At 42.8% G+C, this 27314-nt stretch overlaps 2 protein-coding genes across 4 annotated transcripts in view; one reads left to right on the top strand and one right to left on the bottom strand.

The window, feature by feature from the left end:
• The window catches only part of UPF2 (UPF2 regulator of nonsense mediated mRNA decay), a gene marked incomplete at its 3' end in the record, with an annotated part of 673568 nt that overhangs the window by 270191 nt on the left and 376063 nt on the right, over window positions 1-27314 (top strand). The window lies entirely within an intron of this gene.
• CDC123 (cell division cycle 123) overlaps window positions 1-27314 on the bottom strand; it is a 131287-nt gene that overhangs the window by 60517 nt on the left and 43456 nt on the right. For both annotated transcript variants that reach the window (XM_082256970.1, XM_082256971.1), the window contains exon 7: window positions 1067-1115. In XM_082256970.1, the coding sequence (XP_082113096.1) occupies window positions 1067-1115 (49 nt within the window). The remainder of the gene's footprint in view (window positions 1-1066; window positions 1116-27314) is intronic.

The following is a 27314-nucleotide window of genomic DNA, read 5'->3' as shown; positions in this document are numbered from 1 at the left end:
TTGTTGGATGGCACAATGAACCAAGTCCACAGACAGTGGTTCTTTGAAGTATTCCTATGCCCATGCAGTGACGGCCATCGCAGAATCATGTCTGTTTTAATGCAGTGTCGGCTGAGGGCCCGAAGACCACGCCCATCTAATATTGTTGTGCACAGATACTTCAAGATTCTGAGAATCCATTGATGATTTTATGTATTGTAGATGATGATATATGTAAATTCTTTGCAATTTTGCCTTGAGAAACAATATTTTGAAATGGTTTGACAATTTTTAGACACAGCTTTTCACAGATTGGTGAACCTCTGCCTTTACGTCTGAGACACTGACTCTCTAAGATACCCTTGAATACCCAATCAGGTTAATGACCTGTTGCCAATTAACCTAATTAGTTGCAAAAAAGTTCTTCCAGCTCTTCCTTTTAGTACCACTTTGCCAGCTTTTTGTTGCCCTGTCCCAATTTTTTTGAGATGTGTTTTTCTCACTTTAAAGATTTGATTTTTTTTTGTATTGTGAATAGTTTTTTTTTTATTTTTTTGGATTCGCAAATCATTGCATTCAGTTTTAAGTGGATTTTAAACATAACATCTTTATTTTAAAATGAACATTTATACAATGCCACTTGTATAGCACAGAATTCTGGGTTTTGTAAATGTAGAGAACAGCAGCAGCTTCTTTATTTGTGACCGTCGCTTTCAAATTAAAAGTTCTATTATGGAATCCTACAATGAAAAAAAGGGGAGGGGGGGGGGCACCCAATCTTTGTTTCAGCAAAGCAGTTTTTTTCTGAAAATATAAGGTTTTATTTTTGAACAGAATAAATAAAAATTATACAAAATACATCCCCCTAAAAAGTATTTGGAAAGTTGCAAGGTGGTTATTACAGAACAATTCAAAAAAGGTGAGCAATTTATCAAATGATGAATTTTCATTCTTACAATTGTGGTTCAAAGACAAACAGAATATAAATACAAAATACACTATAGCAAAGGAGCACACGCTTAAAGAAAGATACACATAAACAAATTCTTTCTGGTTAAAAGATTATCCAAACAAAAGTTTTGCTTACCTCATACTTTACATTGGGGTCAGGGGAATCATCTGTGCAATGAATAAACCTGTAGATCAGAACAATGAAAGCCTGTCAATACCATACATATTAGAACATTGCTGTTTGCAAGAAACATCTATGATTGTTTACAACAGTGGTTACCAACCTCCTCAACAGGTCATGTTTTCTGGATTTCCGTCACCATGTAGAGGCGCTTTAACCAATGCCAATAGCTTGGTATTTAGAACAGCATTTTTATTTGAAAGAATTGTCCAAAAGCATGACCTGTTGGGGGTACTTAAAGGGTAACCCCAGTCAAAAACAATTTTTTTTCTATAAATAGTATGTTAAATATCTTTATCTTTTGTAAACTAGACAAACAGCTTCTTCCTGTTCTTCACCGGCAAAGCTATCCCCCTTTATGTGAATTTGCTAAGCTCTCTTTCATTTCCCAAAAAAGGTCGTCTGTCTTTCCTAGACAGGTATGCCTAGACCTGCCCAGCACCACCCCCATCCCTCCAATCCTTCACAGAACATGATCTCCTGTCTTCATAGCCTTGTTTAGGCTAACGGCTTTTCAAGATAGAGAAAGAGAGAGAGAGAGAGAGGGAGAGAGAGGGGGGGTCACGTGACTGGAGCAATATATGAAAGAAATAAGGTACAAAGGAATATTTTTGAACATTTCGAAGGATACAGATCGATTTCTGTTGCGCATTACATGTGAGTAATGAGTTTTAGGCTCCGTTTCCACTAGTGCGACTTGTCATGTGACTTTGGACACGCAAAGTCACATGACAAGTCACAGCCCATTGATTTCAATGGCACCCGTTCCCATCTATGCCACTTTGGAAATCAGTGACTTTGAAAAGGTGCTTGCACTACTTTGATGCGACTTTGATCCAGAGAGTGTAAAGTTTTAACTTTAGTTGTAACAACACAATTTTTTATCATATACTCTGCTTTATATGTGGTGATAAGTTTAACGAGTTTAGTCGATCCAGGTGGACATCATATGACGTTACTTTTTTTTTTTTCGTACAGTCACCAGAGAGTGTCCCTGATCCCTGCCACACCACTTATATGACGCTGTACTGCACTGGTGACCATACGTATAAAAAAAAAAAAAAAGTGAACATTTTTTTGTTTAATTTCTTCATCTTCCAAAAAATTATAACAAAAAATTACAACTTGCCTCGTATTAACTACCCCGTGACGGTCTACTTTACAAAAATGAAAAAAAAAAAAAAAAAAAAAAAAAGATATTTGTACTGTCCTGACATTTTTAGGCCATCAGTATAGAGAGAGAGAAAAAAAAAAAAAAAGAGAAGGGATACGATCTTCAATGCAACACACAATGTAACACACAGCTTGATGAAGATCAGGGATGCTCGAAACTGTACAACTGCCTTGTTCACGTTTTGTATGGAGAAATGCAGTAAACTTTTTGCATTAGAGATTGTGTCCCTTCTCTTCTTTTTATTAGAATTGGTGGATAATTGGGAGCCCACCGTGACATTTCTTCTCGATTTACACACTTACAAGAGGAGTAACTCACCCAACAATTGTATATACACTATATTACCAAAAGTATTGGGATGCCTGCCCTAACATGCACATGAACTTTAATGGCATCCCAGTCTTAGGCTGTAGGGTTCAATATTGAGTTGGCCCACCTTTTGCAGCTATAACAGCTTCAACTCTTCTGGGAAGGCTGTCCACAAGGTTTAGGCGTGTGTCTATGGGAATGTTAGACCATTCTTCCAGAAGCAGATTTGTAAGGTCTGGCACTGATGTGGATGAGATGGCCTGGCTCACAGTCCCCACTCTAATTCATCCCAAAGGTGGTTAAGGACAGGACTCTGTGCAGGCCAGTCAAGTTCTTTTCACCCCAAACTTGCTCATCCATATCTTTATGGAACTTGTTTGGGCCATCCCCAAAATGATCCAACAAAGTTGGCAGCATGAATTTGTCCAAAATGTCTTGGTATGCTGATGCCTTAAGGATTTCCCTTCACTGGAACTAAGGGGCCAAGCCCAATCTAAGGGGCCAAGCCCAACCCCTGAAAAAACAACTACGCACCATAATCCCCCCCTCCACCAAATGATTTGGCCCAGTGCACATAACGAGGTCCATAAAGACACGGATAAGTGAGTTTTGGGGGGGGGGGGGGGACTTGACTGGCCTGCACAGAGACCTGACCTTAACCCAATAGAACACCTTTGGGATGAATGGAGACTGTGAGCCAGGCCTTCTCATCCATATCATTGCCCGGCCTCACAAATGCCCTTCTGGAAGAACGGACAAACATTCATATAGACACACTCCCAAACCGTGTGGACAGCCTTCCAAGAAAAGTTGAAGCCATTATAGCTGTAAGGGGTGGGTCAAGTCAATATTGAACCCTACAGGCTAAGACGCCATTAAAGTTCATGTGTGTGTAAAAGGCAGGCGTCCCAATACTTTTGGTAATATAGTGTGTGTGTGTGTGTACATGCACATATATGTACACTGCTCAAAAAAATATGGGATATTGATCTGGTCAGTTAAGTAGCAGAGGGGGCTGTTAATCGGTTTCAGCTGCTTTGGTTTTAATTAAACAATAGGTGCACCAGATGGGCAGTGAGACAACCTCCAAAACAGGATTGGTTTTACAGGTGAAGGCCACTGCCATTTTTTTACCTACTTATATTTTCTGACTGTTTTGCACTAGTTTTGCATTTCGCTAGGGTCAGTGTAACTACTAGTAGCATGAGGCTATACCTTGATCCTTGACCTTATAGAGGTTGCACAGGCAGTCCAACTCCTCAAGGATGGCACATCAATGCGTACCATTGCCGGAAGGTTTGCTGTGTCTCCCAGCACAGTCTGAAGAGCATGGAGGAGATTCCAGGAGACAGGCAGTTACTCTAGGAGAGCTGGACAGGGCCATAGAAGGTCCTTAACCCATTAGCAGGATCGGTATCTGCTCCTTTGTGCAAAGAGGAACAGCATGAGCACTGCCAGAGCCCTACAAAATGACCTCCAGTAGGCCACTGGTGTAAATATTTCTGACCAAACAATCAGAAACAGACTTTATGAGGGTGGCCTGAGGGTCTGATATCCTTTAGTGTTAGTCTGTTTCTGATTGTTTGATCAGAGATATTCACACCAGTGGCCTGCTAAAGGACATTTTGTAGGGCTCTGGCAGTGCTCATTCTATTCCTCCTTGCACACAGAAGCAGATACCGGTCCTGCTGATGGGTTAAGGACCTTCTACGGCCCTGTCCAGCTCTCCTAGTGTAACTGCCTGTCTCCTGGAATCTCCTCAATGCTCTTCAGACTGTGGTGGGAGACACAGCAAAGCTTCTGGCAATGGCATGTATTGATGTGGCATCCTGGAGGAGTTTGACTGCCTGTGCAACCTCTATAGGGTCCAGGTATTGCGTCATGCTACCAGTAGTGACAATGACCCTAGCCAAATGCAAAACTAGTGAAAACAGTCAGCAAAGATGTGTAGGGTAAAAAAAATATATATATCAGTGGCCTCCACCTGTAAAGTCATAAGTCATACACACACACACACATACCATATATATATCTATATATATATATATATATATATATATACACATACACACACACACACACACACACATCTAGATGTGTGGACAAAATCATAAAAATGTATTTAGTTTAGGTACAGTGTTGCATGAGACCGTGCAATTGTAATTCAAAGTGCGGCAGCACTAAAAGCTGAAAATTGGCCTGGGAATGAAGGGGGTAAAACTGCCAGGTTTTGAAGTGGTTATTCTGTTGTCTATAATTTTAGTCCCCTTACAGTCTTAAAAAAGAAAATATACATATTTTCCCCAACAACTACACAAACTGGTAAATGAAACACTAAAGATAGATGTACATAATTACAAGTAGGATGACAAATGGCTTTAATATAACAGACTCCTTCAATAACATTGGTTATACAGTTCAGTGTACTGGACACAAACAGTGCACACTTCAGGATCATCTCCTACGAACAGAGGGTCAGCCAACAGAATAACTGATGATATGTGAAACAGAAAAATCCAAAACACATATCTAAAGTGTTCTCTGCTGTGACCTACCACACATATCAAAATAGTTTTCTGCTGTGACACAAAAGACTTCCTAGGCTAGGGTGATAACTTGGCTGGCTACTCTCCAGAATTTACCCTGCAGCTGTCTGATGCTGAACTCTAAGCAAACATCTGCATAGATGAGAAACATTTTACATGCCAAATACATTGTAAACCTAAGCAATCAGTTTTGTGATCCAGGCATCCCTGAAAGCACAACCAAAAAAAAAAAAAAAAAAACACAAAACCCATCAACCTCCACTTTGGCAGCAGCACCACTTGGTCAAGAACATTGGACAAAAAAACACCCAGCCTGCTAAAAGGACAATGAAGGAGCAGCAGCACAGTGATAAGGACACCTCTCTGCTCACCTTGCTTTCCTATTAGCATATTAAATTGTCAAAACACCTGCCCTGCAGAAGAGACTTATTAACTCTTGTACTGGCCTCCTCTCCCCAGATGAAGAGCTGCTGTGCAGAAGATAACGTTAGCTATTCACACTAACGGCATTTAAATATACATTTATTCACAATCATATTATCTGTCCGCCCGAAAAGAGGTATCCCCCCTTTGCTCTCATTGCAGAAAGGACCCTCTCTGTGTGAATGACTTTTGATGTTTAATATATTTTTGGTATACGGTATATTTTTGAGACTTAAGGCTCCATGTACACGGGACGTTGTTAAAAGTCCCTTTGAATGCTGGAATTTTTAGGACGTTTTAAACTTCCGTTCAGTCGCGTTTGTACCCGCGTTTAGCTGCGTTTGCGGGCGTTTGCGTTTAGAAGCGTTCCTAGAGGTCAAAAAAATTATTCCCCTTTAAAATGGAAAAACGCGAACGCTAAACGCGGGTCATCGCGTTCAGACGCGTTTGTGCGTTTGAAACGCCAGGAAACACACGTTCGAACGCAAATAATTGCGTTCTAAAAAAGGTCCCTGAACGCAACTGCCTGAAAATGACTGTAAACGACCTGGTGTACATGGACAGATAAGATAAAATGTAGGTGGGTTCAGGGGCTTCTGAAAAAAACGCCCAACTGCTCCTAAACGACCATTTCCAGCGTCCCGTGTACATGGACCCTTGCTCTGTATATTTGTCTGAATATTGACTGCATCAATACCAGCTTACTAAGGTAGTTGCGCTCCTTCGTTATTCACCTATTGGGGAAATACCCTGTCATCTATTGATATGTGTATGCCCCAGCACTGGGGAGCTACAGTTCATTGAGGGAACCATGAATGCCAACATGTACTGTGACATACTGAAGCAGAGCATCATCCTCTCCCTTCGGAGACTGAACGGCAGAGCAGTATTCCAAACACACCTCCAAGAAGACTACTGCCTTGCTAAAGAAGCTGAGGGTAAAGGTGAAGGACTGGCCAAGCATATCTCCAGACGTAAACCCTAGTGAGCATCTGTGGGACATCCTCAAACGGAAGGTGGAGGAGCGCAAGGTCTCTAACATCCACCAGTTCAGTGACGTCTTCATGGAGTAGAAGAGGACTCCAGCGGCAACCTGTGAAGCTCTGGTGAACTCCAGGCCCAAGAGGGTTAAAGGAAGTGCAAAATTGATAGTGAAAAATTTGATATTTGACTCGCCATAAAATCCATTTCTCTGATGTTTGACAGACACAGCTCCTGATCTTCTTAACCATTGGGTTATACTGCCCCCTACAGGAGTAGGACACTAGGCAGAAAAAAAGTCTGGCTATGCTTATGGGCAGTCCCAGGGGGTATACTCCCTCTCTCTGCTATAGGTACTTGTTACAAGCAGTGTCAGAAGAATTACAACTCCACAGAGGGGTGGGTGCTGTGTCCGTCAATGAACATCAGAGAAATGGATTTTACGGTAAGTCAAAAATCCCATTTTCTCATTCGTTCATTGACGGACACAGCTCCTGATCTTCTTAACCTTAACGTCCCAAAGCAGTGTTAAACATGAGGGGTGGGAACAGCAAAAAAGAAATTCCCAAAAAGAAATTAACTATAGCCAACCAGGTAAACAGGAGCTCAACCAAAACAACTGGAGCTCACCTGAGAAAACAATACACCCTCAAGAGGACCAGATCCTCTAAACAGCAGCCTGCAAAAACCTTGCGGCCAAAGGAAGCATCCGCAGATGCCAACACATCCACTTTATAGAACTTTTTGAAAGTGTGCACCGATAACCAGGAGGCCACCTTGCAAACCTGCATCACTAATGCCTGATGACGGAAAGCCCAGGAGGCACTGAGCGCCCGAGTAGAATGCGCCTTGACAGGGAAAGGAGGAACCTGACCCTGGATTGAATAGACCTGAACCACCGTCTATCGGATCCATCTGGAAATGGTCCAGAGGAAATTGACAACCCTTTCCGAGGTCCATCCATGAGCAAAATAGTCTTGACTTCCTAAAAAACTCCGTAGCTGCCAGGTACACCCTAAATGCCCGGACCACATCCAAGGCATGCAAAGCAATTTCCTTTGGATGTGTTGGCGTGGGACACAAGGAAAGCAACACAATGCCTTCATTCAAATGAAAATCAGAGACAACCTGAGGAAGGAACGATGGACAGGGGTGAAGAACCACAAGTAAGGTGAACGACAGAATAACGCCGCCAATTCCAACACCCTGCACGCAAAGGTGAAGCCACCAAAAAGGCCACCTTCTGGGACAGCGTACGCAGAGGAATCTCCTGAAGATTCTCAAAAAAGAGGCTTCTGAAGGACAGAGCACCAAATCGAGGTCCCAAGGCGGCAACAGAGACCGCACTGGAGGTGTCAAGTGCTTAACTCCCTGAAGAAAAATACGCACCAAGGAGTATGTGGCAAAGGTCCATTGAAGGAGGACCGCTAAGGCCGACACCTAACCCTTGATAGTACTCAAGGCCAGTTTCTGCTCAACCCCCCATTGAAGGAAGGTCAAGATCCGAGCTACCGAACAAGAGCAAGGATGAACCTCAAGAGACTCGCACCACGCAATGCAAGTCTTCCACCGAAACCATCACCCGTAAAGTAAAAGGTCCTGCACTGCCCCAAAAAGAGCCTGTAAGCAAACCGGGGACAGTCGCACGTCGGAAGGAAGAACCTTACCGGAGGGTAAGAAAGAAACTCAATCTTGTAGTTGGATGGAATGACCTCATGGACCCACTTGTTCTTGTACCAGGAGAGTCTGGGAAGCAGCAAAGATGTCCCCCCACCCCAGATATGGGTGAGGGCGCACCTTCCTGCTGAAAGGGCCTTGTTCGTGGGTCTGGAGAAGCCTGCACCTGACTTGCCAGACCAAGTTTGCTTGGATCCTCCAGAAGAGGACCCGAAGGGCTCCGATCCCTTGTCAGTCGACCCTGAGGGACCAAACAACTTCTTATGAGCAGAGAAGGGGGGCCTATGTCTACGATGAGGGTCCTTGCCCTTAGTAGCCTGCAGAAGAAAGGTACTCTTCCCCCCTGCGAGATCATTAATGAGGTCATCCAGGGTAGCGCCAAACAGGTGATATCCTTGAAAGAAAAAATCTGTCAAGGCCTTTTTAGAAGTCTGGTCCGCAAACCAGCATTTGAGCCAAAAGACATGCCAAAAGGATCACTGCTGAAACAGAGAGCCGAGCCACTAGGCGAGCTACATCCAAAAAGGCATCACAGATAAACTGCAGCCCCTGGACCAGCTGGTCCGCCAGCCCAGCAAAGGTAGGGGGGGGGGCTACTCCCCCTCCAGGTCACGGTGCAAAAACTTAGCCCACTCGGTCAGAGTCTGCCAAACCAGCCAGGGTGTACAACTTGCGGGCCAAAGCCTCAGCCTTCCTGTCAGCCAGGTCCTTAAAGGCCGTGGACTCTTCAACCGGAATCATGGTTGCCTTGTTTAATCTGGAAACTGGAGGGTCCACCACCGGTGGAACAGTCCACTTCTTAAAAAGGGACTCCTCATAGGTGTATTGCCTAGCAACTCACTTAGGGACCCCAAGGGAATGCTTTGGTTGTCCCCATTCTTCAGTGACAATTCTGTCAAAATACGAGAGGAAAGGGAACCCCTTCGCCGCTCTGGATGGCTTGTGAGTGCCAAAAGGAACCTGCACCTTCGTTGCAGCCACAGCTGCGTCCTCCAACTTTAAGTCTCAAGCACAGATAACAATCAGTACGTCCACCGGCGCCTTTTCGTGTGCGGTTGCAGAAGCAGAGAAATCATACCCACTATGTGAGGATTCCGGGCGCGTGGTCGTAGACCCAGCAGAGTGACCCACATCCGTGGCGGCCAAATCAGATTAAGGATCTGAGGAGACAAATGAGGCAGGGGACGATTTATGCCAGCCCATCGCCCAAAAGCCACATCCACCCGGGACACAAGGGACTCCAGGATCGCCGTCAGTGCATCGATGGATGGATGGGACCTGGAGGGCCCCATAGCCCCAAAGAGGGGATCAGGATGTGCTCCAAAGACTCCATGAGTCACCAGTGGGACCCCACAAAAAAAATGTAAAACACTGCTAAATGACAACCCCCACCGCTCTGGCAGCACCAACCGGTTGTCAGTCACAGAGCACCGATCGATCCTCAGCAGAGAGGGAGAGGACCCCACCAGACTCGCCACCCCGCAGAAAGAAGGCACAACCACCAGGAGAAACTGCACTGCACGAGCGGTGCTCAGAAAATTAAAGGATCCAGGAGGAGTCAGCACCAGGCGATGAGGAGGGGCTCCCACCGCCAAAATTGCCGCCCAGAGGGCTCCACTGTCATGGCCGCCGCTATTTTCAATGGCAGACTACCGCAAAATGGCCGCCAGACTACACAAACAAGGCTGCCATGCATTAAGCACACAGGCTACAAGAACATGGCGGCACCACAAGGCTCCCAGGGACCCAGGAAGGACCCCCTAGGCCTCAAACAGGCCCAGGCAGGACAAGGTGGTCCTGGCAGGAGCCCCCAACTAGTTACAACCCCACTGCACAGCTGATTGTCCGGTCGCCGGCAATGCACCCCCCGCCCCCTTTGCCAGCATATCACCCTGCCCCCACCCCAGGAGGTGGACCAGACCATCCACACAGCCCCAGCATAAGTGGAGGGGCAGGTAGTATGGGGGGGACAGGGGAAGGGGGCTGCCTGATGGGATGGAGGTGAACCCGGGGGTCCGACCGTTCCAAGGAGGGGCCCACGTCCAACCCAAAACCCTCTAGGGGTAGAGGGGGGGCAGCTACTCACCATACCAGGAACCAGACGGGCACCGTTCCAGACAGAACCCTTCGCCATCAAAATGGGGGGGGCTGATGGCCAGGAGGAACATTGCAACTCGGGCCGAGACCTGGTCGTATGCGACCTCACGAGGCATTTAAAACGCAGGCAAGCCCTGGTCTGGTGGGGCTATGTCGTGGCCGACCTAGTGCTGAAAAGAGTTGAGGTCTGCGTGCACTAGCTGGCCAGACTAGGGTGATCACTGGATCTAGATTATCGAGCCCGTCGCAAAGTCCGGCAGTTGATTGTAGATCTTACAGGGAAAAAAAACAGGAGAAAAAAATTCTATCTAAAAAGAAAAGATTGCCAGGACCAGAGATCCCAGCAAGGAAATAGGTCCTTACTCCTGACTATACAGAAAAAAAACTAAACACCTACAGCAGAAAGAGAGCCCCGGGACTGCCCATAGGCGTAGCCAGACTTTTTTTCTGCCTAGTGTCCTATTCCTGTAGGGGGCAGTATAACCCAATGGTTAAGAAGATCAGGAGCTGTGTCCGTCAATGAATGAAAGAGAAATAATGGTGGCCACACAAAATATTGACACTTTGGGCCCAATTTGGACATTTTCACTTAGGGCTGTACTCACTTTTGTTGCCAGCGGTTTAGACATTAATGGCTGTGTGTTGAGTTATTTTGAGGGGACAGCAAATCTACACTGTTATACCAGCTGTAAACTCACTACTTTACATTGTAGCAAAGTGTAATTTCTTCAGTGTTGTCACATGAAAAGATATAAAATATTTACTAAAATGTGAAGGGGGTGCATACTAGCTCATTATGAAATACTTACCTTAAAACGAAGCCCCGACACGGACCCCCGGACACCGCTGTGGGAACGGACATGATCCCTCTGCGTCTCTTCTGGGTTCGGCGGCTCCGACGCTGTGAGTGGCCAGAGCCGCGGTGACGTCACCCCACGCATGCGCGCAGGGTTTTAACTTTCCGGCAACTTCCCAACAAGGAACTCTGATGGTCCGCCAGACCCTCAGAGCGCATGCACCGCTAGCGTCAGCGGCTGCATGCAGTGCAAATATCTCCTAAACCGTGCAGGTTTAGGAGATATTAATTTTACCTAGAGGTAAGCCTTATTTATAGGCTTACCTGTAGGTAAAAGTCACAAAAATCGATATACTACCACTTTAAACATAAAAATACATTTACGTAATTATTTTTTATGAATACACAAATTCATGACCGCATATATATTAGGTATCATCAGGCTTAAAAAAAAAAAACATTTGTGGAGAGACTGTTGACCAGTCACCCGCCGAAAGCAAAAATATACCCAGCAAATTGATGTATGGAGTAGCCTGCGACTCACTTGGAGCTTACACATACAAGCAGGGGGATTAAAGGCCCGTACACACGATATGTATATCTGAAGGGAAATTTCGTCCGCCGACCGATCCAACACATGACATCACTTCTGAAGTAGAATTCTGTCGTAGAATTCTATTCGTATGAAAAAAACCTCTTCACTTTCCAATCAGACTAGCATGCCACAAAAAATGGACGATAGATCTTTCGATAATCTGATCGCGTGTATGGGGCTTTACTGAAACAAACAAGTAAAATCTAGTGCAGCTCTGAATAGAAACCAATCAGCTTCCAGGTTTTATTGTCAAAGCCTAATTGAACAAGCTGAAGTTAGAAGCTGATTGGCTAGCATGCACAGCTGTACCAGATTTTGCACTCTCCAGTTTTAGTAAATCCCCCCCACTGTGTTTCCTTTACTTGCTCTTGGTGGGTAAATGAAGCAGCAACTATGCATGAGGAAATTAATGGTTTGCTACAAGTACAAGCAATTGTACACCTGCTGTGAGAACTCATGCTGTCAGCATTAGGGGAAAGAAAAAAAAAAAAGCAGAAAACTGACTTCTGATATTGTGAATTGCCCTTTACCCCGAACGAGGGCATGTGGGCAGCGCGATAAGATCCATGGATGCCCTCCTAGCATTTTAAGCCCACACTGTAGCTGTCTTTCGTGGGCGCCAAGTGGAGGGCCATAATTTGAAGATTCCGGTCATATAGGATCAGGCCAGATGCCAGAAAGATTTGTAAATAAGTACCTCTTTATCTCCAGCAGATCAGAAACTGCCTGATAATCACAAGCAATGACTCCGGTGAACATCTCCAGCATTTTTTTTTTTTAGTTATTCAAACTTTTTAGAAGGGAGAGTTCAGGAATTTATTTGGTGGTATTTGTATGTACCCATTCTTCAAAGAAGACACATTGACTGTGTGCTATTAATAAAACTGATCTGCAGGTTGATATCTTAAATTACGGTAATAAAAAAAATAATACAAATTCTCAAGCAGCTGGATGAAGTATAAAAATTGACAACAATGTAACTTCAAAGAGTATCCCTTTTTTGTTAGGATAAAAACATTGTCCTCTGGGTGCTCTATGTACATTGCAGGGATTTTAACAAATTTGGTTTCAGATTCCTACCTTTTGTTATTCCGATGAGATAGCTGTTTGTTTGTCTGTGTCCATCTGAAAAGTGAATCTGTATGGGATATCATTGTCAATCAGTTGCTGCAGCCGCAGGGCTCTAATGAGGAAAGTTGCAAGGTCCCTTTCAGTAGTATCTCACAAAAAATGACACATCCCAGTGATCAACATCTGTCACACACCTATCCCAGGAATCATCTGCACACATCTGTCCACATGGCTAAAAAATTATTCAGGGCCTTTAAAAATGTGATAGGTACTCAGGAAATAAAATGTGTAATTTATGCTCCTAGAACGCCTGACAGTGCTACTTGGATGTTGGGCCTCTGTATGTGGCCAGGCTGTGTAAAAGTCTCACACATATGGTATCGCCATACTCAGGAGGAGTAGCAGAAATTATTTTGGGGTGTCATTTTGCTATGTGTTAGAAATATCTTATAAATTAAAAACGTTGTGTAAAAAAAAAAAAAAAAAATAATATGTTTTAATTTTCTTTCCACATTTTCCAAAAACTTGTGGAAAAAATGGCATGTTCAAAAGACTTATTATGCCTCGTAGTCGTAGAATATATATTGGGGTGTTTTCTTTCCAAAATGGGGTCATTTTGTGGGTAAACCCATTGTCCTGGTGCTCCAGGGCCTTCAAAAATGTAATAGGTACTCAGGAAATGAAATGTGTAATTTATGCCTTCAGAACGCCTGATGGTGCTACTTGGATGCTGGGCCTCTGTATGTGGCCAGGCTGTGGAAAAGTCTCACACATTGTGGTATTGCCATACTCAAGAGTAGCAGAACATATTTTGGGGTGTAATTGCAAGTTTATCTATGCCTTGTGTAAGAAAAAACTTAAATTTGAGAATTTTGTGAAAAAAAAATTCTTCATTACCCAAACTATTGTGGGCAAAAAATTGCAAATTAAAAAAAGCTCAATATGCCTCTTACTAAATATCTTGGGCTGTCCTCTTTACAAAAAGGGGTCATAAGGGGAGAATTTACACTGTCCTGACATTTTAGGGCCTCAAAAAATTAGATAGGTAGTCAGTACATCAGGTCTGATTAATTTTCAATGATACGTAGACTAGCTTGTAGACTCTATAACTTTCTCACAAACCTATTATCATACACTTATCAGGATTTATTTTTACCAAAGACATGTAGCAGAATACATGCTGGCCTAAATTTATGGCGAAATTTGATTTTATTATATTTTTTTAAAACAGAAGGTAGAAAATATTGTTTTTTTTCAAAATTTTCGCTCTTTTTTTTTGCTTATAATCGCAAAAAATAAAAAACCCAGTGATGAATAAATACCACCAAAAGAAAGCCCTATTTGTGTGAACAAAAAGATAAAATTTAATTTGGGTACAGTGTAACATGACTGAGTAATTGTCATTCAAAGTGTGAGAGCACTGAAAGCTGAAAATTGTTCTGGGAAGGAATGGGGGGGGGGTGAAAGTGCCCAGTATTGAGGTGGTTAAAGTAAAAGAAATGAAATGAGATTAACCATCATAATGTTCAGGTCACAAAAAGCATATGTAATTGAATGTTTGATGACGCAGGCTTGATGTATGGGCCATCTCCTCTTTCGCTTTATGCTATAAATCATCTACTACTTCACTGCCAAAAACAGAAACCTGACAGATATTTACCAATTGCAACTGTCAGCAAAAAAACATGATATACATTATGTATATATATATACATACATACATATACACACACACACACATATATATATATATATATATATATTGTTTCTATTATAAGTGACTATGTTTTATGTTAGAGCCTAGCAAGTCATGCCAAGCATGCCATGCCTGGCAGGCCTGCCATTCATTATGTTTATATGGAATTTTGCAAAGATCTCTACAAGAAAAAAATCTGAGGTCACTTAAAAGAGATTCTGTCATAACAATCAATCTATCTATCCATATCTGTATAGAGGAATTCACAGGTCATCAATTATTCAATGCATTACACATCATACCTAAGCAATCAGAAATATAAAAATAACTTTATTGGGGTAGCAACTCATCAGCTGTATGCTTCATTCCTCTCACTTTAATATGTATACTCATTTAGGAAAGTAGCATCCTTAAACAGTTTAGAGTTTAATGAAAGGTCTGTTAGGGCAGATGTGATTGCACAGTTCTTGGTCTAATTATATGGATGTAGTACATTATGTCATTAGGCAGTCAGTAATTATACAAGATTAAATCCTGGTCTGCTTTTTCGCTGATAAGGATGGACAGTGTGAGAAATTACAGGTCTCTTGGGCACTAGATAAGGGGGATTGACTTTGAGATCCACAATGCATATCATACAAGCTAGCTGGTTCCAAATTATTAAGGAATTAACACTTTTTTTTTCCAGATAATGCACTGTTCAGGTTTACCGAATTCCTCTGAAACAACAGACTGCTTAGTTATAACGCCTACCCAGGTATCAAGCTATACCTCCTACGTTTTTGCAGTTGTCTGCCAGAAGTTTTTGCTTATATTTCAAACTGTTCATTTTTTATTACATTCTTTCTTGCTACCAAGTCTTTGAAAGGTGATTTAAAGTCTTAAAGTAGAACTAAATTCTAAATCTTTTATTTAGTTTTGGATGGATCAGGGCTTGAATTTGTAACCGTTTTTACTGCTACAGCTGCAGGAAAAAGTATGTGAACCCGTTGGAATGATATGGATTTCTGCACAAATTGGTCATAAAATGTGATCTGATCATCATCATCTAAGTTACAACAGTAGACAATCTCAGTCTGCTTAAACTAATAACACACAAAGAATGTTGCCATGTTTTTATTGAACACACCATGTAAACATTCACAGTGCAGGTGGAAAAAGTATGTGAACCCTTGGATTTAATAACTGGTTGAACCTCCTTTGGCAGCAATAACTTCAACCAAACGTTTCCTGTTGTTGCAGATCAGACGTGCACAACGGTCAGGAGTAATTCTTGACCATTCCTCTTTACAGAACTGTTTCAGTTCAGCAATATTCTTGGAATGTCTGGTGTGAATCACTTTCTTGAGGTCATGCCACAGCATCTCAATTGGGTTGAGGTCAGGACTCTGACTGGACCACTTCAGAAGGCGTATTTTCTTCTGTTTAAGCCATTCTGTTGTTGATTTACTTCTATGCTTTGGGTCATTGTCCTGTTGCAACACACATCTTCTGTTGAGCTTCAGCTGGTAGAGAGATGGCCTTAATTTCTCCTGCAAAATGTCTTGATAAACTTGGGAATTCATTTTTCCTTCGATGATAGCAATCCGTCCAGGCCCTAACGCAGCAAAGCAGCCCCAAAACATGATGCCCCCCACCAACATACTTCACAGTTGGGGTGAGGTTTTGATGTTGGTGTGCTGTGCCTCTTTTTCACCACACATAGTGTTGTGTGTTTCTTCCAAACAACTCAACTTTGGTTTCATCTGTCCACATAATATTGTGCCAGTACTGCTGTGGAACATCCAGGTGCTCTTGTGCAAACTGTAAATGTGCAGCAATGTTTTGTTTGGACAGCAGTGGCTTCCTCTGTGGTATCCTCCCATGAAATCCATTCTTGTTTAGTGTTTTACGTATTGTAGATTCGCTAACAGGGATGTTAGCATTTGCCAGTGACTTTTGTAAATCTTTAGCTGACACTCTAGGATTCTTCTTCACCTCATTGAGCAGTCTGCGCTGTGCTCTTGCAGTCATTTTTACAGGAAGGCCACCCCTAGGGAGAGTAGCAGCAGTGCTGAACTTTCTCCATTTATCGACAATTTGTCTTACCATGGACTGATGAACAGCAAGGCTTTTGGAGATACTTTTATAACCCTTTCCAGTTTATGCAATTCAACAAACCCTTCCTCTGCAAGTTGTACCTATAGGCAAGCCTATGATAAGGCTTACCTATAGGTACTGTAAATATCTCCTAAACATGTACTGTTTACGAGATATTTACCTTACATGCAGCCAGTGACGTCACTGGCGCATGCGCTGTGAAAGAACGGCCGCTCGTGCCGTTCCTTCAGAGTCCCGTGCCGTGACCGTCGGCTCCCACGCGCGTGCGCGGGAGTGACGTCACCGCGGCTACGGCCAATCAGATGGCCGGATGCCGCGATCCCGGAAGACGGACGACTGGACATGTCGCCCGTCATAGAGGTAAGCGGGCGGCACGGCGGGGGCTCGTTCTAAGGTAAGTATTTAATAATGAGCTAGTATGCGATGCATACTAGCTCATTAGGTGTTTCTCTTTCAGGGTGAAGAAAAAAAAAAAATATGTGGGTTTACAACCTCTTTAATCGTAAGTCTTCGGAGAGCTCTTTTGTGCGAGGCATCATTCACATCAGGCAATGCTTCTTGTGAAAAGCAAACCCAGAACTGGTGTGTGTTTTTTATAGGGCAGGGCAGCTGTAACCAACACCTCCAATCTCATCCCATTGATTGGACTCCAGTTGGCTGACATTTCACTCCAATTCGCTCTTAGCGATGTCATTAGTCTAGGGGTTCACATACTTTTTCCACCTGCACTGTGAATGTTTACATGGTGTGTTTAATAAAAACATGGCAACATTTCATTCTTTGTGTGTTATTAGTTTAAGCAGACTGTGATTGTCTATTGTTGTGACTTAGATGATGATCAGATCACATTTTATGACCAATTTGTGCAGAAATCCATATCATTCCAAAGGGTTCACATACTTTTTCTTGCAGCTTTATATACTGTATTTAAGTTATTTTTTAGAAATATTGAACCACACTTCTAAATGTTTTGTATGTTTTTTCCCCGCATACTTAAAGTGATTGTAAAGTCTTGTTTTTTTCCTATAAAAATAACAAACATATTATACCTACCTGCTCTGTTGCAGTGGATTTACACAGAGCAGCCCAGATCCTCCTCTTCTTAGGTCCCTCTTCTGTGATCCTGGCCCCTCCCTCCTGTTGAGTGCCCTCATCACTGCTGTATTTAGGCCTAGGCCGACTCGGCCTAGGGGGGCACTTTGTGGGGGGGCCGCAAAAAAGCCGCCCCCCTGCATGAAACCCCCCCCCCGATCCGCTGCTAAAACCTGAAAAAAAAAATGCCCACGTCCGGCCCGACATGCGTGCTGCGCATGTGCTGCCGCCGCTCGGGAGAGCGCGAACATGTTCAGCTATTCCAGGGCAGGCGGCGCATGCGCGGTGACGTAACCGCGCCGGGCGGCGCCATTTTCAAATGGAAGGCGCCTCAAGGTAAGTGAGACTCCTCCGCAGCAGATGCCGGTGCTGCGGGCATGGTACAGGAGATTCTCCTGTACCATGCCCGCAGCACCTGCATCGGCTGTACTATGCTGCCCACAGCCCTGCATCTCCTGTACCATGCTGCTCAGTGCCCACAGCCCTGCATCTCCTGTACCATGCTGCGCAGTGCCCACAGCCCTGCATCTCCTGTACCATGCTGCTCAGTGCCCACAGCCCTGCATCTCCTGTACCATGCTGCTCAGTGCCCACAGCCCTGCATCTCCTGTACCATGCTGCCCAGTGCCCACAGCCCTGCATCTCCTGTACCATGCTGCCCACAGCCCTGCATCTCCTGTACCATGCTGCCCACAGCCCTGCATCTCCTGTACCATGCCTGTACCATGCCCGCAGAATCGCATCTCCATGTCTGCAGCCCCTGCACTATGCCCGCAACTACTGCATCTCCTGTACCATGTCCGCAGCCCCTGCACCATGCCTGCATCTCCTGTACCATGTCTGCAGCCCTTGTACTATGCCCGCAACCCCTGCATCTCCTGTACCATGTCCGCAGCCCCTGCACCATGCCTGCATCTCCTGTACCATGTCTCCAGCCGCTGCATCTCCTGTACCATGTCGGCAGCCCCTGCACCATGCCTGCATCTCCTGTACCATGTCCGCAGCCCCTGCGCCATGCACGCAGCCCCTGCATCTCCTGTACCATGTCTGCAGCCCCTGCACTATGCCCGCAGCCCTGGGAGATTTTCCCCCTTAATGACCAGGCCATTCTTTGCGATTCAGGACTGCATTACTTTAAAGGACAATTGCACGGTTGTGCAAGACTGTACCGTAAAAAAATGAATGTCCTTTCTTTTCCACAAATAGAACTTTCTTTTGGTGGTATTTGATTACCTGTGCAATTTTTATTTATTGCGTTATAAACAAAAAAAGAGCAACAATTCGGGAAAAAAAAAAATATCGTTTTTCACATTCGTCAGCATACGTCTTAAGCAGCTGCTTACGAAGCGCGTACAGCGTGTCGCATCACTTTCGGTTCCGGCATTTGGCGTGGTTTGCATTCCGTTCCAGACGTATGATACACCACTCGTTTATATCATTGCAAATGTGAGTACCTTTTACCTTTGACTTGCAATAAAGCACTTACCCTACAGTATTACACTATGTGCCTTTTCCTTATTCCATACGGCTTTGATGCATATTACCTGTCCCATTGAAATTGGCTGACCCACCGTGGAACTTTGGAGCCATTATTCCATACTGTCAGGACCCCACCAGACCCCGGCCATCCTCTTTTAGGAATCCTTCTATACCCCGGTACTCTACAGGGACCCTCCAGTACGTCCATCCCAGGACCCACAGAGGGATTAAGGACCTACCTTCAGGACCATCATCCATTTTATATACCCACTCTATACCCCTGTGTGGGGTGGGTATTTCTGGTGAGGGGCTACCTATTAAAGGGGTCACGGAGCACCTCACCACCCACCATGGGGTCACCTAGTGTGTATTATTCACACGAAGATTTTGTCACCTGCTTTCCAATAATTATTGGACTTTTTTAGCCACTCAATCACAATTTGCATTAATTTTAGATAATTTTACCACCAAGTCACTTTATATCACCACCTGCCACTTTATTTAACCATTATAGCATTTTCACTGAAGTCACCAATTTTGATAATTTTATCATATTTATTTACTCATCTGTATTTGGTCAGGTTTATATTATATTTTTTATGTGCAATTGTCACTTTTAGACACTTATGCACATGCCATCACATTGATCTATTGATATTTTATTTATCTATTATTATATATATTTTTTTTATATATACAGTTTGTACATTGTATACCATCATTGTTTTATATTTATATCTGATCATTTACATATTTATTAGCACGTAGTCACTTTACATATATATTATTTATGAGCACACTTCCCCTACAGGTGTTTATTCACATGTCCATTCATTGAATATTTTATATACCATATATCAGTTTTTCTTCTGACCATTCTTCTAACTCTACTACATTCGCATTTTCAATATTGTTATTAGGCAGCGCCATTCCCTTACTACCCTTCAGGTAAGTAGAACATGCTTGTTATTTTTATGGGGGAAAAAAAAGCGAGACTTTACAAGCGCTCTAAAAGAGAAGGGTTTTTTTTTTTCCAGACTTACCTAGGTGGATGTAGCATCAATCCAATACTGCATTTGTCCCCTGCTGGCTCTAAGAAAACTGATCAAAAACTGCTGATCACTCAGTCCTCAATGAGCAGAGAGCTGGTGACTTTTAGTCATCGGCTCTTTGCTCTGCCCCCCGCGCTTACTGGAGTGCTGGGCTGTGGAGAGGGCGGCAGCGACTGGGTCAGGCTCTCATTGGTTTGATGAGCCAGGTGCCAGTCCAGGCATCTGGGTGGATCCCGATAATATGGTCACGATATTTCCCCAGCCTGGACCAGCGCTGTGACATCAGCCGACAGCAGGCTTTAGCCTGCTCTCTGCTGAAAACGGGTCACAAGAGTGCAAAACAAACTGCACTCCAGTGTTTCACAGGAGAAGTACAGCCAAAAGAGCTTTGGCAGTACTTCTCCTTTTACAGTCTGCCACTTATCTTCCAGGCCGAATAACACTAGACATCATTCAACCTTGAAGAATTGGGACATCTTGTGGCAAATAGAGAGTACTGCAGGGACAGCACTAGACTGAAGGCCAATATTATAGAGTTAAAAAAAAAAAAAAAAAAAAAAGGAGCATGGAGCTGGTTTTTAAAGCAAACGTGCTTTGCTTATGCAGCAAAAATCAACCGTTCACTTTAATGCCCTCTCCCTAGCAGCACATACTCTTCTTTCCTTTTCCCTTTGCATTCTTCCCTTGGGACTCTAATCATCCACTGGGAGCAAAGAAAATACCTGACACTTATGGGTTTTAAGAATCATATAAATCACTCCCCTCCCTCTCATGGGACAGAGCCACTGCTTGGAGATTGCAGGGAATAGGGCAGGAAGAGAGTTCACAACCCAGTGAATGTTCTGTAACGAGTGAGCTGAGTTTACAATCCCAAGGGCAGAACAGAGTGGTAAGTATGCGAAGAAGAGGCAAGTACTGTATATGCTTCAGGGATGGGGTATTAAAGCAAATCTGTTGTTCTACCCTGTACAGACAAAGTTTGCATTATTATTTGAACCCTGCAATTACCTCTTCTGTAAGATGCACCTACTTGTCAAGGACCAATTGTTCCTGCACCTAAAGATACCAGCTCTGCGATCCCAGTCTGTAAGATTATAGATATCTAAAAGTAAATATACAAATACTTGTATATATGTATATATATATATATATATATATATATATATATATATATATATATATATATATATATATATATACACACACACACACACACACACACACACATTGTGGGTACTAAAAAACTGCTGCACTGCATATGTACTTACTGCTTAGGCTAGATAGAATCTAGGAGAGGGGGAGGGCCCAGAGTTGTTATTGCACAAAACCAGTCATGGTAAGGATTGACAAATGGGAAATCGAGGCTTTTTCTACAAACGTAATCTAGCAGCACAACAAAAGTGCCACAGTAAACTGGTAAGAGCTGAGTTTATTGGTACAGTAAAACCTTGGATTGCGAGCATAATTCGTTCTGGAAACATGCTTGTAATCCAAAGCACTCTTATATCAAAGCAAATTTCCCCATAAGAAATAATGAAAACTCAGATGATTCATGCCACAAGTCCTTCAGTTTATAGTCTATATACAAAGATTATAGCAATGTGATAGGTTGTGTAAACCATAAAATGTCCATCCACAATATGCAGCCTTCTCAAGGGGATTAGAAGCAAAATCCAGCAGGAGCTACAGAATATAAGAGAGATGAGAGGAGCCTCTAAGTGTAGCAATATGGTTACATTTAATTAAAGTTCAACATTTAGCAACTCACATGGTTGATGATTAAAATAGGCACATCTAAGTATGCAGGCATCCGGGGTAAAGCTGTCCACATAGACCATCGTTCACATAGACCATCCTCCACACCGCCGGCTCTCACCACTGTCAGTCTGCAATCATGACCGGGAAGAATAGCCTGCAGTAGAGTGATCTGAAAGTGAGGCTTTGAATCACTCGTGGAGCGCAGCGTGGAAGGGTGTGATGAAGATGGCAGTGCGGAGGATGATCTATGTGGACAGCTTTACCCCAGATGCCTGCATACTTAGATGTGCCTGTTTTAATCATCAACCATGTGAGTTGCTAAATATTGAACCTTCATTAAATGTAACCATATTGCTACACTTTAGAGGCTCCTCTCTCCTTTTTTATACATGACGCTACTTGTATATCAAGACATCGCTTGTATATCAAGTCAAAATTTATTTAAAAAATGTGCTTGTCTTGCAAAGCGCTCTCAAACCAAGGTTTTACTGTAATTAGCATTCTAGGCTCCATGCACACTGGGTTTAAAAAAATATGACAGTTATCCCGGCAGAAAAGAATGATCATATGGAGCGTATTTTTTTGTACATAGTTTAGACGAGTTTAGGAGAGTTTTGTATTTTATTCTGCCAGTAAGCTCCAATCAGAAACGCAAACCAGAAGGGTTTTTTACCTGCCTCTAAACTTTGAGCTTTAAATATGCTTGTAATCGTCCTAATGTGCATGGACACACAGGACAACATTGAGCTGCTTCTACAGGCAAAGCACAAAACTCCTTTAGTAGCTGCGATTTTTAAGCCAGTGTGCATGGAGCCTTACTAGTAAATTTCCATAAATGATTCCAACAGCCACTGCTTACAGAAGCATGTTTAATATTTACCTACAGAACAAAACAGTACCGGGCCATTAATCAGTGTCCTTCCATTTACCATGAAGAATGATCTGAAGAGGCACCTAGCAACATCAGATTATTGACATGTGCTTGAGTTAACTGTCAGAAGTATTGTCTGGCCAAATAATCTTACGCAGTGTGTTTCTGCTTTGAAGCGCAATGATTTTGCAGATGAGGGGCCGTTTTTCTGTCAGGTTATACACAGTCTAGTAATCTTTCAGCTAGTGCTCACAGGAATGCCTGCCTGCTCTCTGCACAGTTCATTTATAATTCACTACAAATCCATGATGTACTTTATTCATTTGCCACCAGCTTGTTTCTACCTATAACAGGTACATACACGTAACAAATGGATATCTTATTCTTAAAAAAAAAAAAAAGTAGGAACCAAAGTTTTATTATAGAACTTAATTTAAAATTTTCCAAACAGTGTCAGCAGTTTACAGTATAATCCAATAGTGTGAATGTTTTCTAGAGTAAAATCAATATAATAATTGATGATTTCACTAACTCAGCAGACATTTTATTTTACTGTAATGCCTGCAGCCAAAATAAAAATGAACCAAGAAGTTGTAGAACAACACTGAAAGCTGAAATTACAGGGGAAAGACATAAAAAAAGAAAAATATGCCAGGGTAAAAAAATTGAGAGCCCCACTAGACAAACATAATTAGACTGGTTTAATATTCCAGGATATTGCTAAAGTAATGCATCTACGATTGATAACCAATCCTGTTCGGCACTATGAATGCATAGCTTATGGAAAAGTAAAATACTTTACAAAGCCTAAAATCTGTATGCATTATGGCTCTGCACCTATCTGGATTATCACTGATCACCATCACTACGGTAATGCTCTTTTTCAACTCTACATACAGCAAATCCATCCCAGTACCTCTCCCTCTCACCAATCACTTTAAAGAGCACGCATTCCCAGTGTACAGTGTAGGCTAGTTTACTAAGATTTCAAATATCTAAAAAATGCTCACTGGTCTTTGGTTCTCTGCTCACTGGATTTAAAAAGCTGTTTTCTATTCAACTTTTGTATAGCGGTTTATACACCGTCTGAAAAGTTTGGGCTAGGCCGGCGATAAACGAAACAAAACTTCTTTCCGGCAAAAAGAAGTTTGCTCCATTACCCCATCAACATAGATAGTGTTGATGCGGGAATCCCATCTGCTGGGCCACTGTCTTCTCAGGGTGTGGGGGGGGGGGGCATGGGGAGGCCGTCACCACTGGGAGAAGACACGGTTTATTGCTAGGGGCTACAACTTTAATATCTTAATCATAGTGTTTCCCAGAAAATAAGACCAGGTCTAATACTCATTTTGGCTACAAAAAACACACTAGGGCTTATTTTTTAGGGGATGTCTTATTTAGGTTATGTACAATGACGATCTTAAAGTGGTTGTAACCCTAAAAAAAAAATATCCCGATCCTTTAAAGCATGATAGACAGCACGGTGCTTGTGCGTTTGTCATTTACCACTCTTGATGTTCTAAAAAACACTTTTTTTTTTAAAAAAAGTTCCTGTGTCCCCACTCTATCCCCTCTCCCCCTGTCAGCTCAGGAGTCAGCATTAGGACATTCTGCAATCCCAAAAATAAACTTTGGTTAAAGTCATTATGTAATCTGTTTTGCAATACGATTATATAATGTACAGAGGGATATCGGTTCTAAGGACAAACATCAACAGCCACATCCCTATTCATTAGACCTATAAAAACAGAGAAAGAGAAGAACCCAGAAGGAGAAGTATTGTTGGAAAAAACATTACCAGAGCTGAGGGGGGAGGTTTAGCCCACATTAGGCCCCTTTCACACAGGCGGACCGTTCAGATCCACCTGTCCGTTTTTTGGGCGGATCTGAACAGATGCCCCATGCATCTCTATGGGGCATCGGATGTCAGTGGAGACATGTCCGCTGACATCCGATCCGTCAAATCTGGACGGATGGAAACCCTATTTTCCATCTGTCCAGTGGATTGGATCAGATGGGATCAGTTTAGAACGAACTGACGGTCCGTTCTCATCCAATTCCCCCACAGAGAACAGCGGGGACCTGACAGCTCTGTCTATGCACACAGCGTGGAGACAGCGCTGCCATCCGACTGCTCAGTGGGGGGATCGGCGGATCGATCCCTCGCTGAGAAAAACTAACATCAGCCCCGCTCCGAACACTGCAGAGGGAGGAAGGGAGAAGATCTCCGGCGGGTCACGTTAGCACCCAGCGGTGCTGTAAACAAGGTATTTTCCACAATAAAGTTACAAAATGGATTACATGTTTTTACAAGAACTTTAACTAGGGTTTATTTTCGGGGTAGGGCTTACATTGCAGCAATCCCCAAAAATCACATTAGTTCTTATTTTCGGGGTAGGGCTTATTTTCGAGGAAACAGGGTATCTCATAGCACATAGGTGACTTCATATTCATGACTACTTGTGATGTCCCAAAGCACTGAAAATGAAGGATGGGCAACACGGCAACAAGGCTACCCTGTCTAAAAAATGCAAAATTAGCATAAGGGAAAACCCCAATATAAGGCCGCCTACAACAACTTTCATCCAAAACTGGCATTCGCAGAGATGTGAACATCTACCTGGTAAAACTTAGTAAACCTGTGAAGAGCAACCTTACAAAGAACAACAGAAGCTTGATGCTGAATTGCAAAGAAAGCACTGATACTCCTGATGGAATGGGCCTTGACTAAGAAAGGAGGAACCTTGCCCTTGATGCCATAGGCCTGAGAAATAGGCTGTCATATTCACCTAGAAATCGTGAATCGGGAAGAAGCCTGAACCTTGCCAAGACCCTAAGGTACAACAAAGTGGGACTCAGACTGCTGAAACCAAGCTGTAGACTTCAGATGAATCTGAACAGCTCAAAACAACATTCAAAGATGAGGCATCTCTCCTTAGGATGTTGAGGATTGGGACAAAAGGATAGCAATCACATATATATATATTTATTTATTTTAGCAGAGACACTAGAGAATAAAATGGTGACAATCTTTTATGTCACACTGTATTTGTGCAGAAGTCTTTCAAGCGCAATTTTTGGGGAAAAAATATACTTTAATGGATTTTAAACTAAACAGCAACGTTAGCCCAAAGTTTTTTTTTTGTATAATGTAAAAAATGAGTTACGCTGAGAATCATGAGAGAATCATGATCTTTATTCTAAGCAAAAAAATAAAAATAAATTTGGGATTCTCATTTTATCCAGAATCGTGCAGCTCTAGGCGAGAGCATAACTATAAAGGCATGAATGGTGGAAAAAAAGTCACTCTGTGGCACTATTTCAGATTTTTTCACTGTGGAGGCATGATTTAAAAGGGGGCTAAAGATCTTAATGTGGTTTTCATTCACACATTATGATTTAACCGCTAGCTGACCTGCCACAGTACACATATTGCAGGTATTTAAAGGGGCCCAGGGAATTAAATGGGGTTTTGATTCACACATGATGATTTATCTGCTAGCCAACCCACCACAGTACATAGACTGGGACAGGGCGGTTCCTACAGGCACAGTGACATACCTGTAAGTCACTGCCTGTTATGCAGGTTTCAGGTGGAGCATATTACTGCTACCCCCACCTCTTACCCTGTGATACAAAGCAGGAGTTTGTCAGCTAATCCCGGCCAAAGATTCATGGCCAGGACCTGCTGATCAGCTACGTCGAATCATAGTCCAGAGCCCTGTGTTGACAATCAACACAGGGCTCTGTACAGAAAGAATGATCGTTTTTTTTCCCCTTCTTTTTTCAGCAAAGGAGGGAAAAGAAACAAAATCGATCTGTAGTAAAAAGCAGTACATAAAATTCACACATTGCACTTTGTTAGGCACACAATTAATCCCTTAATTGCCCCGATGTTAACCCCTTCTCAGCCATTAGTAAAGTGACAGTGTATATTATTACGGTAGTACTGATCACTGTATCATGTCACTGGAGATGTCAGTGGAAGTTAGTCATTTCCCACAAAGTGTCAGTGTCAGATTGCCCAACCCGCACTAATCATAGTCCCACCATAAGTTGCTGTTCGTCAGCATTTCTAGTATAAAAAAAAATAGATAAAAATTCCAGTATATATATTATATACACAACATTATTTTAGACACTAAAACTTTCACGCAAACCAATTATTATACCATTATTAGGATTGTGATTTTCTTTTTTTTCTTTATAGGAAACACATGTAGCAGAATACATTTTGGTCTAAATTTATGAAGAAATTTAACCACTTACCCACCAGGCCTACTTCGGACACTTTTTGTTTACAAGTTAAAACCAGTATTTTTTCCTAGAAAACTACTTAGAACCCCCAAACATTATATATATATTTTTTTAGCAAAGACTCTGGAGAATAAAAATCGCAGTCATTGCAATATTTTTTGTCACGCGGTATTTGCGCAGCGGTCTTTAAAACGCCATTTTTTTGGAAAAATTTTGAAAAAATCACATT

The sequence above is a fragment of the Pelophylax lessonae genome, assembly GCF_965119305.1.
Source record: "Pelophylax lessonae genome assembly, chromosome: 4".
Taxonomy (NCBI): domain Eukaryota; kingdom Metazoa; phylum Chordata; class Amphibia; order Anura; family Ranidae; genus Pelophylax; species Pelophylax lessonae.
This window is presented reverse-complemented; position numbering and strand designations above follow the sequence as displayed.